The sequence below is a fragment of the Amblyraja radiata genome, chromosome 37, assembly GCF_010909765.2.
Source record: "Amblyraja radiata isolate CabotCenter1 chromosome 37, sAmbRad1.1.pri, whole genome shotgun sequence".
NCBI classification, from domain to species: Eukaryota; Metazoa; Chordata; class Chondrichthyes; order Rajiformes; family Rajidae; genus Amblyraja; species Amblyraja radiata.
Window position 1 is genome coordinate 17,597,385 of NC_045992.1, and position 19,141 is coordinate 17,616,525.

The 19,141-nt window shown below is 47.9% G+C and overlaps 1 protein-coding gene across 3 annotated transcripts in view; it reads left to right on the forward strand.

Annotated features, from left to right (window-relative positions):
- Positions 1-19,141, forward strand: part of pik3ap1 (phosphoinositide-3-kinase adaptor protein 1) — a 148,259-nt gene that overhangs the window by 105,874 nt on the left and 23,244 nt on the right. For all 3 annotated transcript variants that reach the window (XM_033012490.1, XM_033012491.1, XM_033012492.1), the window contains exons 11-13: positions 4,452-4,532; positions 5,954-6,165; positions 12,922-12,994. In XM_033012490.1, coding sequence (XP_032868381.1) covers positions 4,452-4,532; positions 5,954-6,165; positions 12,922-12,994 — 366 coding nt within the window. The remainder of the gene's footprint in view (positions 1-4,451; positions 4,533-5,953; positions 6,166-12,921; positions 12,995-19,141) is intronic.

Here is a 19,141-nt window from a genome sequence, read left to right on the forward strand (position 1 = left end):
AGGGGTGGTGGTGGAGGCAGGTACGATAGTGGTGTATCAAAGGCCTTTAGATATGAACATAGATATACAAGGAAAGGAGAGATATTGGTCACGTGCAGGCAGTGGAGAGTAGTTTATCTTGCCATCTTGTTCGGCACAAACATTGTGGGCCGAAGGGCCTGTTCTTGTTCTGTGTTCTATAACCAGCCTTACTAATTTCTCTCAACTTTTAACATTTAGGTCTAGTAGTTCGGCTTTCGTTAGACTTTTAGGCAGCCTATTGCCCTCAGTAGGGAGCAAGACAGATTACTTGTTAAATGCCTTCTAACTAGCTCGAGACCCTCGGACTATCTGCAATCAGACTTGACTGGACTTTATCTTGCACTAAACATTATTCCCTTTATCATGTTCATAAGTTCATAGGTTATAGGAGCAGAATTAGGCCATTCGGCCCATCAAATCTACTCAGCCATTCAATCGTGGCTGATCTATCTCTCCCTCTCAACCCCATTCTCCTGCCTTCTCCCCATAACCCCTGACACCCGCACTAATCAATGTTAATTGTAATCACGTATCTGTACACTGTGGACGGCTCGATAGTGATCGTGTATTGTCTTTCTGCTGCCTGGTTAGCACGCAGCAAAAGCTTTCCACTGTACCTCGGTACACAGAGAATAAACTAAACTGAACCCTAGCTTGATCTTGCATATCTGCATCGGTCACCTGCTCAGCCCCCATCAACCCGCGCTCATTATTCACGCTGCTGTGTTTCACATTCACTTTGTGCTCTTGCCATTCTCCTCTCCCTGTCCTTTTCACTTCCCCTCTCGGCTTTCTACATGCCTCACCCGAAAGCAAACCTGCAGATGGCGGAATTCTGAAATAAAAACAGAAAGTGCGTTGGTGGCGGAGCAGAGAGAGAAGCAAGGTTGTCCGAGAGACCAGGGTTGTTCACAAGCACGCAATGCTGTGCGTGTCACCTCCGAGAGGGTGACTCTTGTGGTTTGGTCACCACAGGTCTGTTTGGGGGGGGGGGGGGGGGACGGAGATGAATGCAGACAGAAGAGAGAATAACTTTAACAGTGAGATTCAGAAAGTTGCAGTTCCCAGAAATCTCACATAACAGAGAGTTTGGAAAATACCCAGCCGAGTGGATCACCTGTGAAGAGAGAAAAACTGGGGTTTTAGTTTTAGAGATATGGCACAGAAGCAGGCCCTTCGGCCCAACGAGTCCATGCCGACCAATGATCACCCCGTATACTAGCACCGTCCTACACAATAGGGACAATTTACAATCTTTACCAAAGCCGATTAATGCACAAAACTGCACATCTTTGGAATGTGGGAGGAAACCGGAGCCCCCGGAGAAAACCCACGTGGTCACGGGGAGAACGTGCAAACTCTGTACAGACAGCACCCGTAGTAAGGATTGAACCCGGGTCTCTGCAGCTGTGAGGCAGCAACTCTACCACTGCGCCATTGTGCTATTTAATCAAAATAGCATGGATATCTTCCGGGTGCTCCGGTTTCCTCCCACATCCCAAAGACGTGCAGGTGTGGAGGTTAATTGTAGGTCTGTAGATTTCCCCCAGAGTGGATGAGAAAATGGGATATCGTAGAACTAGTGTGGAACGGGTGATCAGTGGTCGGCGTGGACTTGGTGGGCCAAAGGTCCTGTAATACTATTCATAGATACAAGCAAGCCAAACTCATGCAATAGTGGAGCAAATGGGAAGAAACATAGTGCAGAATATAGTCTCAGCATTGTAGCGCATCAGTTCCACAGACAAAACAATGTCCACAATGGGGTAGAGGTGAATGGGACAATACCCTAGCTTATGGAAGGACTGTTCAGAATCCTGATAACAGAGGGGAAGAAGCTGCTCCTGAGGCTGGTGGTGTGCGCTTTCAGGCCTTTCAGTGGAAGGAAGGCAAGTGCGTTGCCAGACACTGGAGTAATTCAACAAGACAGGCGACATCTCCGGAGGCCCTTCAGCCCACAATGTTTGTGCCAAACATGAAGCCAAGTTCAACTTGATCTCGTCTGCCTGCACGTGGTCCATGTCCCTCTATTCCCTGCACTTCCATCTGCCTGGCGAAAAGCCTCTTGAACACCACTATCGTATCTGCCTCCACCACCACCTCAGGAGTCCTGGCCCCCACCACTCTGTGCCCCACTCATCTCTATTCAACTTTCCCCCTCTCACCTTATGCCCTCTAGTGTTGGACAAGCTGGGATAAAGGTTCTGGCTGTCTACCCTATCTATGCCTCTCATAGTTCCTTTGCAAGCTACTCTTGAACTTTATATGTTAAACACTGTAACATTGGGTGATGTGGGCAGCACCCTGGTAATCATTTGGAATGTGGAACAGTTCTGTCTCCAGGTCACCAGAGTCCTCGTTACTTCATGATCCAAAACTCACATCTGGGGGGCACGATGTCGCAGCGGTAGAGTTGCTGCCTTATGGGCCTGTCCCACTTAGGCAACTTTTTGGGCGACTGCAGGAGACTATACTATCGCCACATGTTCGCGGGTGGTTGCCGGGGAGTCGCCTTCATGGTCGTGAAGAGTTCCCGCATTCTGGGAACTAGTTGCGGCCTCATTATGGTCGCCGCAAATTTTTCAATATGAAAGATTAGCGGCGACCAGAATGAAGCGCCATGGAGATTAGCGAGAATTCTCGTGCCGTAGGTGGGTCGCCAGGAGGTCGAAGGTTCTCGTAGGTTGTAGCTGGTGCTGACCGGTGAATTTCATTGGCTCATTGGGAAAAAAAACATAAGCAGTAGTTTTCAGAACCAAGGATAATCGACCTGTAATGTTAATGTCCAACGAGCTTCACAGCCGTGTATCTCTGGCTTCTTAAAAGTTATTTCCACTCCTTCTCCCTTCTTAATGACAGGGCCAACCTTCCTGTTCATTCCGGTGTGTGTCTGTATCACATTGGCTTTGCACCATGTGAATTTCACTCAGACAGCGCTCCCCCTGCTTGCCCTGTCCCCCGCCTGCATAACGGGCTGGTGAAGCAAGCGATGTGTGTGTGTGTGTGTGTTCCACTTGACAGTCGCCGGCAGTCGCCTGAAAAATGTCCTAAGTGGGCCAGGCCCATTACAGCGCTTACAGCGCCGGATACCCGGGTTCGATCCCGACTACGGGTGCTGTCTGTACGTTCTCCCCGTGACCTGCGTGTGTTCTCTCCATGATCTTCAGTTTCCTCCCACACTCCAAAGACGTACAAGTTTGCAGGCTTGATAGGGTGAATGCACAGAGTCTTTCACCAGAGTAGGGGAATCAAGGTTTATGGAGAGAGGAGAAGGATTTAATAGCAACCTATGGGGCAACGTTTTCACCCAGACAGTGATGGGTTTATGGAATGAGCTGCTGGAGGAGGTAGTTGAGGCAGGTATTATACAACATAATAAAGGACACTTGGACAGGTACATGGATAGGAACGGTTTAGAGTGATAAGGGGCTAAAGCGGGTAAATGGGATTAGCTTGGTCGGTATGGATGTTGGGCTGAATGGCCTGTTTCCATGCTGTGTGATTCTGTGATATAGGTTCAGTAAGAAACAGCAGCATTTGTACAGAATCTCTCCCTTGTGTCCTGTAGGCCCCAGGCCTGTCATATAACCAGCTGCAATAGTTCTGTTGCAGAAAGCAGGGCATTAGATGGGCAAGTGGGACAAATGTAGATGGGGCGTGTTGGTCAGTGTGGGCAAGTTGGGCTGAAGGGCCTGATTTCGAACTCTATGCCTAGTACTTGGATTTGAGTATAGGGGCAGGGAGGTTCTACTGCAGTTGTACAGGGTCTTGGTGAGACGACACCTGGAGTATTGCGTGCAGTTTTGGTCTCCAAATCTGAGGAAGGACATTATTGCCATAGAGGGAGTGCAGAGAAGGTTCACCAGACTGATTCCTGGGCTGTCAGGACTGTCTTATGAAGAAAGACTGGATAGACTTGGTTTATACTCTCTAGAATTTAGGAGATTGAGAGGGGATCTTATAGAAACTTATAAAATTCTTAAGGGGTTGGACAGGCTAGATGCAGGAAGATTGCTCCCGATGTTGGGGAAGTCCAGGACAAGGGGTCACAGCTTAAGGATAAGGGGGAAATCCTTTAAAACCGAGATGAGAAGAACTTTTTTCACACAGAGAGTGGTGAATCTCTGGAACTCTCTGCCACAGAGGGTAGTCGAGGCCAGTTCATTGGCTATATTTAAGAGGGAGTTAGATGTGGCCCTTGTGACTAAGGGGATCAGAGGGTATGGAGAGAAGGCAGGTACGGGATACTGAGTTGGATGATCAGCCATGATCATATTGAATGGCGGTGCAGGCTCGAAGGGCCGAATGGCCTACTCCTACACCTAATTTCTATGTTTCTATGTTTCTACTGGAAGTGTTGGCGATGATGCTACGAAGAGGCACTTCATTACCACGCAACCCTGTTGACTGTAGAATGTGTTTTCCTTCAGTGTTTTGCGGTGAAGAGAGGCGAGCGGAGAACCTTTACATCACGCCAGTGTCGACCACGATGACCGGACACTCCGGACCAGGTACTGAGCCCGTGATTCCTGCCCACTCGTGCATTCCCTCCCTCCCCTCACATCAAATCCTCACCCGGGTGGGAAGGTGGGAAGAGGCTGAAGGGAGGGTCAAGGGAATAATATCATGGAATGATGAATGGGTAGAATGTAGGAGGGATGGATGTCTGAAGGAATTGTGTTCACAGTTTTGTACTGTGACTCACTGATCCATGAGACCAACGAGTATCTGACGTGGGGGGGGGGGGGGGAAACTCTGTAGAGACAGCACCCATAGTCAATATTGAAGCCTGATCTCTGGCGCTGTACGGCATCAACTCTACCGTAAATTGGCCCCATTGTATGTAGGGTGGTGCTAGTGTATGGTGTGATTGCTGGTCAGTGTTCGATCCTGACTACGGGTGTTGTCTGTACAGAATTTGTACGTTCTCCCCGTGACCGCGTGAATTTCCTCCCGGTGCTCTGAATTCCTCCCACACTCTGGTGACTTGCAAGTTTGTAGGTTAATTGGCTTCTGTAGATTGGCCCTAATGTGGAGGATAAAACTAGTGTGAATGTGTGATCGCTGGTCGCTGTGGACACAGTGGGCCGATGGGCCTGTTTCCACACTGTATCATTAAACTAAACTAAACTAAACATGAACACAGAATGCTTGAGTAACTCAGCGGGTCAGGCAGCATCTCTGGAGAAAAGGAATAGGTGACATTTCTGGTCGAGACCCTTCTTCAGACTGAGAGTCAGGGGAGAGGGAAAATAGAGGTAAGAAAAGGTTCAGAACAAATCAGAGCCGGCACCGATGACCAAGGAAAGGAGGAGCCCACAATGGTCCATTGTTGGCTGTGGAAGAGGTGATAGCAAAGGGACATGGACAATGAAACTAGCAGGGCGCCTAGGGTGGGGGAGGGGTGGAGAGATTGGGAATGTGAGGGTTACTTGAAATGAGATCAGCTTAACAGCATCATGTTCGGCTCAGGCATCGTGGGTCAGAGGGCCTGGTCCTGTAGTGTATGTTCTGTTTAGTTGAGGGGGGAACCTCATTGAAATTTACCGAATAGTGAAAGGCCTGGATAGAGTGAATGGGGAGAGTGGGAGAGTCTAGGGGCAGAGTTATAGGACATTCCTTTAGGAAGGAGACGAGGAGGAATTGCTTTAGTCAGAGGGTGGTGAATCTGTGGAATTTATTGCCACAGACGGCTGTGGAGGCCAAGTGGATATTTTTAAGGAGAGATTGATAGATACTTGATTAGTACGGGTGTCAGGGGTTTTGGGGAGAAGGCAGGAGAATGGGGTTAGGAGGAAGAGATAGATCAGCCAAGATTGAATGACAGAGTAGACTTGATGGGCCGAACGGCCTAATTCAGCTCCTATCGCTCACGAACGTATGAACTGTGCGCTGTGGGGAAGTGAGTGTGTGGCTGGCCCTTGTCTTGCAGTCCTGCCGTCCCGCAAGAAGCAGTCTCTGGCCAGAGTTGCGTCCAGCGACTACGACCCGTTTGCGGGCATGAAGACCCCTGGGCAGCGGCAGCTCATCACCCTGCAGGAGCAGGTCAAGCTGGGCATGATCAACGTGGACGAGGCCCTCCTGCAGTTCAAAGAGTGGCAGCTCAATCAGAAACGGCGATCGGACTCCTTCCGCTTCCAGCAGGTAACTCACCTCATCCCCCTTCACGCACGCACACAGCAAGAGCTTTCTTTCCACCGTACCTCGGTACACGTGACAATAAACCTGACTAACGTAAACTTGGTGAAGAACATTTCTGCCAATGTTGGCATCGTGACTGATGGGCTAAATCATTTATTTGAATGTACAGCATTGGATCCCAGGAATGAGTGGGTTAACAGTGAAAAGCTTTTTTGTTGCGTGCTATCCAGTCAGTGGACAGACTATACATAATTACAGTCCAGCCGTCCACTTTCCATGTGATATGATCGTGATAAAGTAAGAAGAAAATAGAGATTAGGTGACGAGAGAGTGAGTATTTGGAGTATTGCGTGCAGTTCTGGTCGCCCCATTACAGAAAGATTTGGAGAGGGTGCAGCGGAGGTTCCCCGAGTGCCTCCTGATTAGAGGGTTTCAGCTACTGGGAGAGGTTGGAGAGACGTGAGATGGACACAAAGTGCTGGAGTAAAGCCCCTGTCCCACTTAGGAAACCTGAACGGAAACCTCTGGAGACTTTGCGCCCCACCCAAGGTTTCTGTGCGGTTCCCGGAGGTTTTTGTCAGTCTCCCTACCTGCTTCCACTACCTGCAACCTCCAGCAACCACCTGCAACCTCCGGGAACCGCACGGAGTGCTTTACATAAAACATTAAAAGCATTGGAAAGAAACACATATAAAATGACATTTAGATGTAAAATGATTATTAAATTATTCAGATAAAATAATTACAAAATTAAAAGCAATCAAATAAAATATTTAAAATAGAATTAAACCAGGAATAGAAGTTACAGTGCAGTATAGGTAATTAATAAATTGTATTGTTTACTGAAAGGCAGCGGCAAACAGAAAAGTCTTCAGTCTAGATTCAAAAGAGCTGAGAGTTGCAGCAGACCTGCAGTTTTCTGGGAGTTTGTTCCAGATATGTGGTGCATAAAAACTAAATGCTGCCTCTCCATGTTTAGTTCTGACTCTGGGGACACAGAGCAGACCTGTCCCAGACGATCTGAGAGGTCTGGGTGGTTCGTAGCTAAGCAGAAGATCAGAAATGTATTTTGGCCCTAAACCATTCAGTGCTTTGTAAACCAACAGTAGTATTTTGAAATACTACTTGTATTTCAAAATACTACAAAATACCTTCGGCCCACCAAGTCCGTGCAGATCAGCAATCCTAGTAGTACACTAACACTGTCCTACATACGAGGAACAATTTACAATTTTTATATTGTAATTGTAATTAATTTATTAGCCAAGTATGTAAAAACACACATGGAATTTGATTTGCCGTACAGTCATACCAAAAAATCGACAAGACACATAACTTCATAAAAGTGAACCTCAACAATGGATTTCCTCACTGTGATGAAAGGCAATAAAGTCTAAACTTCTTCCATCTTTATTCTCCTGCGGTCGGGGCAGTCGAAGCTCCCGTGGTTGGAGCTCCAGAGGTCGGTCCCTAACCAAGGGACCGCGAGCTCCACAATGTTAAGTCCGTTGGTTCTCGCGGTTGGAGCTCCCGAAGTCGGTCCCCAGCAAGAGTTCGGAAGCTCCACGACGTTAGGCCGCACTGTGGACGGAGATACGATACGAAAAAAGTTGCATCTCCGTCGAGGAAAGAGATTTAAAAATCGACCCCCCCCCCCCACACATAATACAAGATAGCACGAGACTAAAGAAAAGGACTAGACAGACTGTTGGCGAGGCTGCCATCGTACGGCACCATCCGAAGCCAATTAACCTGCAAACCTGTACGTTTCTGGAGAATGGGAGGAAACCGGAGCAGCCGGTGAAAACCCACGCAGTCTCAGGGAGAATGTGCAGACTCCATACAGACAACATCCGTAGTCAGGATTGAAGCCGTGTCTCTGGCGCTGTAACGTAGCAACTCTACTGCTGCGCCACCGTGCCGCACCAAAAATGGGAGGGTGAAAAGTAAGGGTGACATCGTGGCGCAGCTCTGAGAGCCGCTGCCTGACAACGCCCGTGACACGAGTTCCATCCTGACTTTGCGTCATGTCTGTGTGTACGGAGTTTGTATGTTCTTCCTGTGACCGCATGGGTTTCATCCAGGTGCTCTGGTTTCCTCCCACTTCTTCAAGGCATGCGGGTTTGTAGATTAATTAGCCCCTAGTGCGTAGGGAGTGGATGAGAAATTGGGATAACATAGAACTAGTGTAAACGGGTGATAGATGGTCGGAGTGGACTCTTCTGGGCAATTTTGCTGTATCTTTCAATCAATCACTGGAGACCCTCGGACTATCTTTAATTGGACTTTAGACACAAAATGCTGGAGTATCAGCGTGTCAGGCAGCATCTTTGGGGAAAAGGAATAGATGACGTTTCTGATCGAGACTCTTCAGACTGATCAGACTGTATCTGATGAAGAGTATCGACCCAAAACATCACCTATTCCTTTTCTCCAGAGATGCTGCCTGACCCACTGTGTTACTCCAGCACTTTGTGTCTATCTTTAATTGGATTTTACTGGATTTAATCTTGCACTAAGTGTTACTCCCTTTATCATGTATCTGCAGACTGTGGATGGTTCGATTGTAATCATGTATTGTTTTTCCGCTGACTGGTTAGCACGCAACACAAAAGCTTCTCGCTGTACCTCGGTACAGGTGACAGTAATAAGCTACAATTGATGGGATAGGCCTGTGAAAGTATTTGCATGGTGCAGATTGCTGATGCTATTTGGGGTGAGAACAGGGTGTATAATGCTCAGTGTTTGAGGTAAAAGAGAGGCCCAGAGCAGGAGTGAAACAAGGAAGGCAGCACTTGGGCCCGACAAGGGTTAATAGAACTGTACTTCCTCATCTGGTGGAAGTGAGTGGAGTGAAAGGGGAAGTGACTCAATGTGGGAGGGGATCAGACAAGCAGAGGCGGGGTGGGATGGGGATGGGGTTGGGGTGGTGTGGGGGGGGGGGGGGGGGGTGGGTTGGTGTGGGAGGGTGGGGTGGTGTGGGGGGGTGAGGGGGTTAGGAGACATCCCAAAGTATCGTGTCTACTTCCCCCACTGGCCCTGGCAGCCTGTTCTAGCACTGACATCTTGGAGGTGGATAACATCATGAGTGAGATAGACAGGGAGTCTTGTACCCAGAGTAGGGGCATCAAAAACTAGAGGATACAGGTTTAAGATGAGGGGTAAGATTTAATAGGAGCCTGAGGGGCAGCTTGTTCACATGGTGGGTATTGGGAACGAGCTGCCAGAGGAGGTAGGTTAAGTCAGGTACCATCACAACATCTAAAAGACACGTGGAGAGGTACATGGAAAGGAAAGGTTTCGAGAGATGTGGGTCAAACACAGGCAGATGGGGCTGGTGTAGATGGGACATCTTGGTCGGCAAGATCAAGTTGGGCTGAAGGGTCCATTTCCCTGCTGTATAACTTTAGACTTTAATTTAGATTTTAGAGATACAGCGTGGAAACAGGCCCTTCGGCCCACCAATTCCATGCCGACCCCGTACACCAGCACCACACCACATACATTAGGGGCAATTTACAATTTTACCAAAGCCAATGCCATATACTGAATATCGAAACCGGAACCACTAGACATCGGAGCAGAAATTAGTCATTCGGCCCAGCACGTCCACTCTGCCATTCAATCAAGTCTGATCTATTTTTCCCGCTCAACCCCATTCTCCCCATAACCCGTACTAATCAAGAATCTATCAATCTCCGCTTTAAAAATAACCAATGATGGCCTCCACAGCCGTCTGTGGCAATGAATTGCACAGAGTCACCACCCTCTGACTAAAGAAATTCCTCCCCATCTCCTTTCTAAATGTACGTCCTTTTATTCTGAGGCTGTGCCCTCTAGTCCTAGACTCTCCCATTACTGGAAATACCCGCTTCACAACCATTCTATCCAGGCCTTTTATTATTTGGTAGGTTTCAGTGAGATCCCTTTCATTATTTTAAACTCCAGCGAGTATAGGCTCAGTCAACAAAAGCTCCTCGTACATTAACCCAATCATCTCTGGGATCATTCTCGTAAACTGGACCCTCTCCAACGCCAGCGCATCCTTCCTCAGAAATATTTCCTTCGCTCCATAGATGCTGCCGCACCCGCTGAGTTTCTCCAGCATTTTTGTCTACCTTCGATTTTCCAGCATCTGCAGTTCCTTCTTAAACACCTATCTAGATCCACCTGCCTTTATTTTTTTCCTGGGCTGTTTTCACCCATCACCCACCAGCCTCTGACACTCCTCCACCCGGCTCCCTCTGCCCAGCATCCTTCACCCCTCCGTGACCCGTCTACTAACCTCCCCCCTCCTCTTTATATCACCCACCTTCCCTCTCCATTCTTAAAGTTTACTTTATTGCCACGTGTACCGAGGTACAGTGAAAAGCTTTTTTGTCGTGTGCTATCCAGTCAGCGAAAATAATCGAGCTGTCCACAGTGTACAGATACAGGATGAAGGGAATTAAAGATAGTGTGAGGGTCTCCAATGAGGTAGATGGGTGAGATTAATAGATGAGATATTCCCTTTATCTTGTATCTTGAACAGACAACAGAGGGTGAAGATACATAACACAATATCTCACCCCCTGCACCTTAGCACAGGAGCCCATCAGGGCTGCGTCTTGTCCCCCTGGTTATTCTCACTCTACACAAACCAATTCACATCCCAGCATAGTTCAGTTAAAATTTATAAATATGCAGATGACACAACCATCATTGGTCTCATCTCGAACAATAATGAAACAGAATACCGCACTCAAACACACAAAGCAGTCACTTGGTGCACAGACAATAACCTCTCACTTAACACATCAAAAACACACGAACTCATCATTGATTTCAGACGTAAGGCACAACCCAAGACCCCCCTACTCATCTCAGGCGAACCCATATCCACCACTGACTCATACAAATTTCTAGGCAATAACCTCAAATGGAAAATCAATTCAAATCACATCTACAAAAAAGCCAACCAGAGGCTCTTCTTCCTCCGCCAGCTCAAGAAGTTTAGAGTAAGGAAACACCTCCTAATCAAATTCTACACAGCCATCATCCAAAGCATGCTCACTTCATCAATTACAGTCTGGTTCAGCAGTTTAGACACTCACTCCCGTAATAAATTACAACGCATAGTTAACAAAGCATCCAAAATCATCAGCACTCCCCTCCCATCAATAGAATCACTCCATCACAAACGGTCTGTGTCAAGGGTGAAGAAAATCATCTCTGATCCCTCCCACCCAGCACACCACATCTTCCACCTGCTGCCATCAGGAAGGCGCTACAGCTCACTGTCCGCCAAGACATCTCGATTTAAAAACAGTTTTTACCCACACGCAATCCGAATTCTGAACACACTATAACAGCACATATCCTCCCCATGCATGTACTGTATATTGTATGATGTTGTGTTTTATGTTATGTTTGACGGGAATCAGCCTACCTTGTAACATCCTGTACTGAACCTGAATTCCACCAGCTTGACTGTGTGGTCATTAAATAATCTAATCTAATCTAATCTAATCTGCACACTGTGGATGGCTCGATTGTAATCATGTATTGTCTTTCCACTGACTGGTTAGCACGCAACAAAAGCTTTTCACTGTACCTCGGTACACATGACAATAAACTAAACTGCAAATTAAATTAGGTTAGGGCCGTTCTCTGGTCGGTGAGAGGACGGTTCAGTTGCCTGATAACAGCTGGGGCAGCGCGGTGGTGCAGCGGTAGAGTTGCTGCCTCACAGCGCCAGAGACCCGGGTTTGATCCCGACTACGGGTGCTGTCTGTACGGAGTTTGTACGTTCTCCCCGTGACCGCGTGGGTTTTCTCCGGGTGCTCTGGTTTCCTCCCAAGACGTACAGGTTTGTAGGTTAATTGGCTTCGGTAAAAATTGTAAATTGACCCTAGTGTGTGTCGGATAGTGTTAAGGGCCTGTCCCACTTACGCGTCCTTGGCTCGCAAATTACGCGATCTCGTGGTTGCTTGAGGCGTACGGGCACCGTATGACCGCGCGGGGCCGATCCCACTTAGAAGCTCGGAGGGGTATGGAGTTGTGTGGGGCCGGTCCCGACATCGCGCGGGGCTCCGAAATTCTTGCAGTGAACGAAATCTTCGCACGCCAACGGCCTGTCGTGTAACTGACGGCCAAAGTGGGACAGGCCCAAGACCCTGGCGCGACGCAACGTCTCACCTCCAACAGCAGCAGAACCAGGCAAACGATCGCCGAGCTCGGCCTGGGGCTCACGGCCGTTGCGGTCCGGATCCGCCCCCACTTCTACTCCCAGAGCGGGGCCAAGAAAATTGAAAATAGACACAAAATGCAGGAGTAACTCAGCGGGACCGGCAGCATCTCTGGAGAGAAGCAATGGGTGACGTTTCGGGTCAAGACCCTTCATTTCAGACTGAAGAAGAGTCTTGACATGAAACGTCACACATTCCTTCTCTCCAGAGATGCTGCCGGTCCCGCTGAGTTACTCCGGCTTTGGGTCTATCTTCAAATAACGTCACGCGCTCCAGACGGCTGTGCGGTCGAATGAAGTCGCGCGCGACCTTCGCTCGACCGTCTCGGCTCAACTCAACCACGAGGTCGCGTAAGTTGCGTGCCAAGGACACGTAAGTGGGACAGGCTCTTTAATGTGTGGAGATCGCTGGTCGGTGCGGACTTGGTGGGACGAAAGGCCTGTTTCCGTGCTGTATCTCTAAACTAAACTAATTTAAACTAAGCAAGCTGGAGTAACGATGTGAGATGTAACCGTGTCTTTACGCCCGCCAGGAAAACCTGAAGAAGCTTCGTGACAGCATCACCCGCCGGCAGTTGGTGAAGGGGCGAGACGGCAAGCATCGAGGTAACCTCACTCACTCACACCCTCCATCATGGCACCTTCTCTCTTCAGTCTGAGTCAATGTGCGTCATAGACTCATGACAAGGAAACCCCCCCACTCGGTCTGAAGAAGGGTCTCAACCCAAAACATCACCCATCCCTGTTCCCCAGAGATGCTGCCTGACCTGCTGAGTTACTCCAACACTTTGTGTCTTTCCCTCACAGTTACCAGCTGCATTGAGATGCCTGGGAATGAGGTGCTTTGTGACCATCGATAGACACAGGGCTGGAGTAACTCAACTGGTCAGGCAGCATCCCTGGGGAACATGGATAGGTGGTGGTTCGTGTCCAAAGAGGGTATTGACCCAAAACGTCACCCATCCATGTATTGATGTATTCAAGAGAGAGTTAGATATAGCGCTTAGGGCTAACGGAATGAAGGGATACAGGGAGAAAGCAGGAACAGGTACTGACTTTGGATGATCAGCCATGATCATATTGAATGGCGGTGCTGGCTCAAAGGGCCGAATGGCCTTCTCCTGCACCTATTTTCGTCCATGTTCTCCAGAGATGCTGCCTGTCCCGTGGAGTTCCTCCAGCATTTTGTGTCTACCTTCGATTTAAACCAGCATCTGCAGTTCTTTCCTACACTTTAGACACATTTTGTTCGATAGAGGATTTCAAAATCAGGATGGACTAAATATCTACATGTTTAGCTTCCAACTCCCTACAATTTCTGTCTCCAATTTGAAGATCAACAGCTAGCAGTTGTGGCACAGTAGCGCAGCAGTAGAGCTGCTGCCTCACAGCGCCAGACACCCGGGTTTGATCCTGACCTCAGGTGCTGTCTTTGTGGAGTTTGTGGGAGGAAACATAGAAACATAGAAAATAGGTGCAGGAGGAGGCTATTCGGCACTTCGAGCCAGCACCGCCATTCATTGTGATCATGGCTGATCGTCCTCTATCAATAACCCGTGCCTGCCTTCTCCCCATATCACTTGACTCCACTAGTCCCTAGAGTCTCTCTTAAATCCATCCAGTGACTTGGCCTCCACTGCCCTCTGTGGCAGGGAATTCCACAAATTCACAACTCTCTGGGTGAAAAAGTTTTTTCTCATCTCAGTCTTAAATGGCTTCCCCTTTATTCTAAGACTGTGGCCCCTGATTCTGGACTCGCCCAACATTGGGAACATTTTTCCAGCATCTAGCTTGTCCAGTCCTTTTATAATTTTATATGTTTCTATAAGAAAACGGAGCACCTGCAGGAAACCCACGCAGTCACAGGGAGAACGTGCAAACTCCACTCACAGACAACACCCGAGTCTCCGGTGCTGTGAAGCAGTAGCTCTACCGCTGTGCCACTGTGCCGCCAACAACCCAGATATGTGCGGATTGGTATAGTCATTGGCCTCTGTGAAAATTGTCCCTTAGTATGTAGCGGGTGAATGAGAAAGTGGGATAACATAGAACTAGTGTGGTCACTTGATTGCAGGTCAGTGTGGACTCAGTGGGCTGAAGGGCCTGTTTCCAGGCTGTTTATCCCTAAACACTAAACTCTGAACAGAGAGATGAACAGAAAAGTTGAGATATTGTGTATACGAACGTGAAATGCAATAAAATCCAAGCCTATAGCCCCGTTTCTCAGGAGGGTGGATAAATATTGAAGGATAATGTTCTTGGGAAAGAACAGGGAACCACAATTAGGTGGACAGACAGTTGCTACAGTTTAGAAACTAGTAGATTGTGCATTTCCCACGTTGAAAGTAACTTTTAATTCTGTTTTCTTCGAGTGGTTAAATAAAATGATTGGTCTCTATGTCTAATACATCAAGAACAAAGGTTTGAAGGATTTGATACGTGGGGGGTTCATGGAATCGCTGAAATTTGATGATACAAATGGAAATTGCATGTTTGTGCTGGTAAATAAGGGCCCAAAATACTGGAGTCACTCAGCGGGTCAGGCCACATCTCCAGAGAACATGGATAGATGACGTTTAGGATCAGGACCCTTCTTCAGATTATTGTGACAGGAGGGGAGAAAGCTTGAGGAGAGGTGAAAGCAAGGAAAAGTCCGGAGAGTGATAGGTGGATACAGGTGTGCGGGAGTTTTAATAGACCGTTTTTCACACAAAGGCTAGAAATGAACAAATAATGTAAGATAAGGATAGATGAGGTGCGAATTGTGGCGCCAGAGGAAGGAATATAGGTAGACGCAGTGGGGGGAGGAGATGAATGGGGGCATGTCCAGGTGGGGTACAGAGAAGAGAGGGGATAAAAGAGGGGGAGGAAGAAGGGGGGGTGTTGATAGGTAGGTTACTTAAATTGGAGAATTTACTGTTCATACATTGGCCTCCAAATTCTTCCCCCCCCCCACACCTGTATCCACCTATCACTCGCCAGGCATTATCCTGCCCCCACCTCTCTTCCGCATTCTTCCCCCTACTACAATCAGTCTGAAGAAGGTTCCTGACACGAAACGTCACCGAAACGTTCTCCAGAGATGCTGCCTGATCCGCTGAGTTGCCTGACCTGCTGAGTTACTTCAGCACGTTGTGTCTTTATTGTAAACCAGCATCTGCAGTTCCTTGTTTCTCCAGTCTGAAGAAGGGTGCCGACCTGAAACGTTACCTATCCATGTTCTCCAGAGATGCTGCCTGATCCACTGAGTTACTCCAGCACTTTGCGTCCTTTTTTTTTTGGTAAACCAGCACCTGCAGTTCCTTGTTTCTCCATGATTGTGCCGGTCACAACAGCAGGTTGTGTTTAAATGCAGTGACAATCTCTACTGACCATAGTCTATGTCATCTTTTCCCAAGGCTACAACTTTCTAGACCTAACAATATCCTGGTTAATCCCGGCTGTACCTTGCCCAGTGTTGCCGCATTATTCATGTAATGTAAGAACCAGAACTGTAGGCTGTGCTAAAGCCATGATCTACTAAAGCAGAAGTAAAATACTGCTGGTGCTAGAAATCCACCAGGACAGCATAGTGGCGCAGTTGCGCCTCGCAGCACCAGCACATAGTTGCTGCCTCACAGCACTAGAGACCCGGGTTCCATCCTGACTACAGGCGATATCAGTACGGAGTTTGTACGTTCCCCTTGTGACCTGTGTGGGCTTTCTCCGAGACCTTCGGTTTCCTCCCACACTCCAGAGTCCATGCTGACCAGCGATCCCCGCACACTAACACTATCCAACACACACTAAGGACAATTTTATATTTATACCAAGTCAAATAACCTACAAATCTGTACATCTTTGCAGGGCCGGCCTTAAGCCGATTTGACCGATTGCTCCCAATTGGGCCCCGCGCCTAAGGGGGGCCCCGCACTAATGTTCCGTATTTCGTACGGAAATACGAATTCTCTTTGTTAAATAAAGATTTTTTTTTAATTCGCCATCCGGATTTCTTTTTTAAACGAACATGTATAACAACCGCTGCACGGCCATCAGTTAACGATTTGTTAACTAGTGCTGTTAGCACTTCTTAACAGCAAGTAGTTAACAAGTCATTGTTGTCATCAATGTATCCATCCGCTTTCCTCAGTAAATGTTATTGTGTTTTGAACAAGTATTAATGACGCCGCGTTCTTTGAATAAAATTCACGCGGCGTCATTAATACTTGTTTAAAACACAATTACATTTACTGAGGAATGTAGATCGATGACACATTGAGAATTTCTTTAAACTCACCATCATGAGTGAGGGCCCCGGACTGCGAGAAGGGGCTTCTTCTTGGTGTGTAGGTTAGTCATTCTCCTACCGACCCACGTTGTGTCTCTCTGTGTCTTGCTCTCTCTCTCCCTCTTTCTCTCGCGCTCTCTCTCCCGCTCCCCATCTCGTCTCTCTCTAGCTCTCCCACTCCCTCTCTATCACCCTGTCGCCTCGGCATTCCCGGAATCATTGACGTTTAGCGGTAGACAAAAATGTTGGAGAAACCCAGCGGGTGAGGCAGCCGCCTTGCGCGTTGAGTTCCTCCAGCACTCTGTGTTTTTTGTTTGGCTCTGAATCTGAAGGTGGCTCAGCGGGACGGGCAGCGGCTCTGGGGAGAGGGTTGCGTTTCTGGTCGAGACCCATCTTCAGACAATCACAAGTACTCTCACCGACGAGAGTTCAGTTCAGTCTGAAGAAGGGTCTTCTCTCCAGAGTCGCTGCGCTGCCTGTCCTGCTGAGTTACTCCAGCTTTATGTCTATCTTCAATTTCAGAGAAATACAATTTCTCACGGGGGGGCTTATAATGTCTCTAAACCCCTCTGGGACCCTCTCCAAACCCCCTCCAAACCCCCTCCTATTTCCCTCCTATTCCCCTCCTATTCCACTTCTGAACCCATCTGAAGCCCTCTAAACATCTCTAAACCGTTTAAACCCCTCTAAACTAGGAGTCTACAAGGTGACATGGATAGGCTGGGTGAGTGGGCAAATGCATGGCAGATGCAGTATAATGTGGATAAATGTGAGGTTATCCACTTTGGTGGCAAAAACAGGAAAGTAGACTATTATCTTAACGGTGGCCGATTAGGAAAAGGGGAGATGCAACGAGACCTGGGTGTCATGATACACCAGTCATTGAAAGTAGGCACGCAGGTGCAACAGGCCGTGAAGAAAGCGAATGGTATGTTAGCATTCATAGCAAAAGGATTTGAGTATAGGAGCAGGCAGGCAGGAACTGCAGTTGTACAGGGTTTTGGTGAGACCACACCTGGAGTATTGCGTACAGTTTTGGGCTCCTAATCTGAGGAAGGACATTCTTGTCATAGAGGGAGTACAGAGAAGGTTCACCAGACTGATTCCTGGGATGTCAGGACTTTCATATGAAGAAAGACTGGATAGACTCGGCTTGTACTCGCTAGAATTTAGATTGCGGGGGGATCTGATAGAAACTTACAAAATTCTTAAGGGGTTGTACAGGCTAGATGCAGGAAGATTGTTCCCGATGTTGGGGAAGTCCAGAACAAGGGGTCACAGTTTAAGGATAAAGGGGAAATCTTTTAGGTCTGAGATGAGAAAAACATTTTTTACACAGAGAGTGGTGAATCTCTGGAATTCTCTGCCACAGAATGTAGTTGAGGCCAGTTCATTGGCTATATTTAAGAGGGAGTTAGATGTGGCCTTTGTGGCTAAAGGGATCAGGGGGTATGGAGAGAAAGCAGGTACAGGATACTGAGTTGGATGATCAGCCATGATCATATTGAATGGTGGTGCAGGCTCGAAGGGCCGAATGGCCTACTCCTGCACCTATTTTCTATGTTTCTATGACTGCGTCCAACTGCTGTCTGGTTCGTTGATCGGTTTGCTAGATATGAACTGTTTTGGGAGAGAAAAATGCTCATGGCCCCCAAACGTGTTAAACAGAAATTGGTCAGATATTGAGCTTTACACAATGAGAAATCATGTGAAATAAACACTGAATTTAATTTTAAATGAATGTACCTGCATGTTATACTGTTTAGTTTGGAGATACAACCAAATAGTCCACTGAATTCGCACTGACCAGCGATTTTTGTTTTCCTATTTGACAATTTTATTTGTCGGCCAATCAATCGCTGTCTCTAAGGGGGTTGCATCCAATCACCAACCAGCTTGCCGTAAAATTCCCGTCCAATCAACAAATAGGTCTCCTCCCATCCAATCAGCCGCTGTCTCCAAGGGCATTGTGTCCAATCATATAATGCAGTTTAATGGTCATTAGCTGCTACGGTAAAGGTTGGAAGCCAGCGGTCTACTGACAGGCAAACGGGAGGGAGCAGGAGAGATTCACACAGTGTATAATCCATAGCACCTAGTGTACAATTTCATAATATATACTAAATAACTGGGCTGACAGACCTTGGCTGGGAACCTGGGGTTCACCAAAATTGTTCCCAATTGGGCCCCGCATCCCCTAAGGCTGGCCCTGCATCTTTGGAGTGTGGGAGGAAACCGGAGCACCCGGAGGAAACCCACGCAGGTCACGGGGAGAACGTACAAACTCCGTACAGACAGCACACGTAGTCAGGATCGAACCCGGTTCTCTGCCGCTGTGAGGCAGCAACTCTACCGCTGCACCACCGTGACGCCCTCAAATATATCCTACGATTAACTCTTAATGTTGGTAATTGTGTATCATACGCATGTATATGGATGTATAATATTTTGATGGGGCCACTGTCGGAGGCTTGGGTACACGGTGG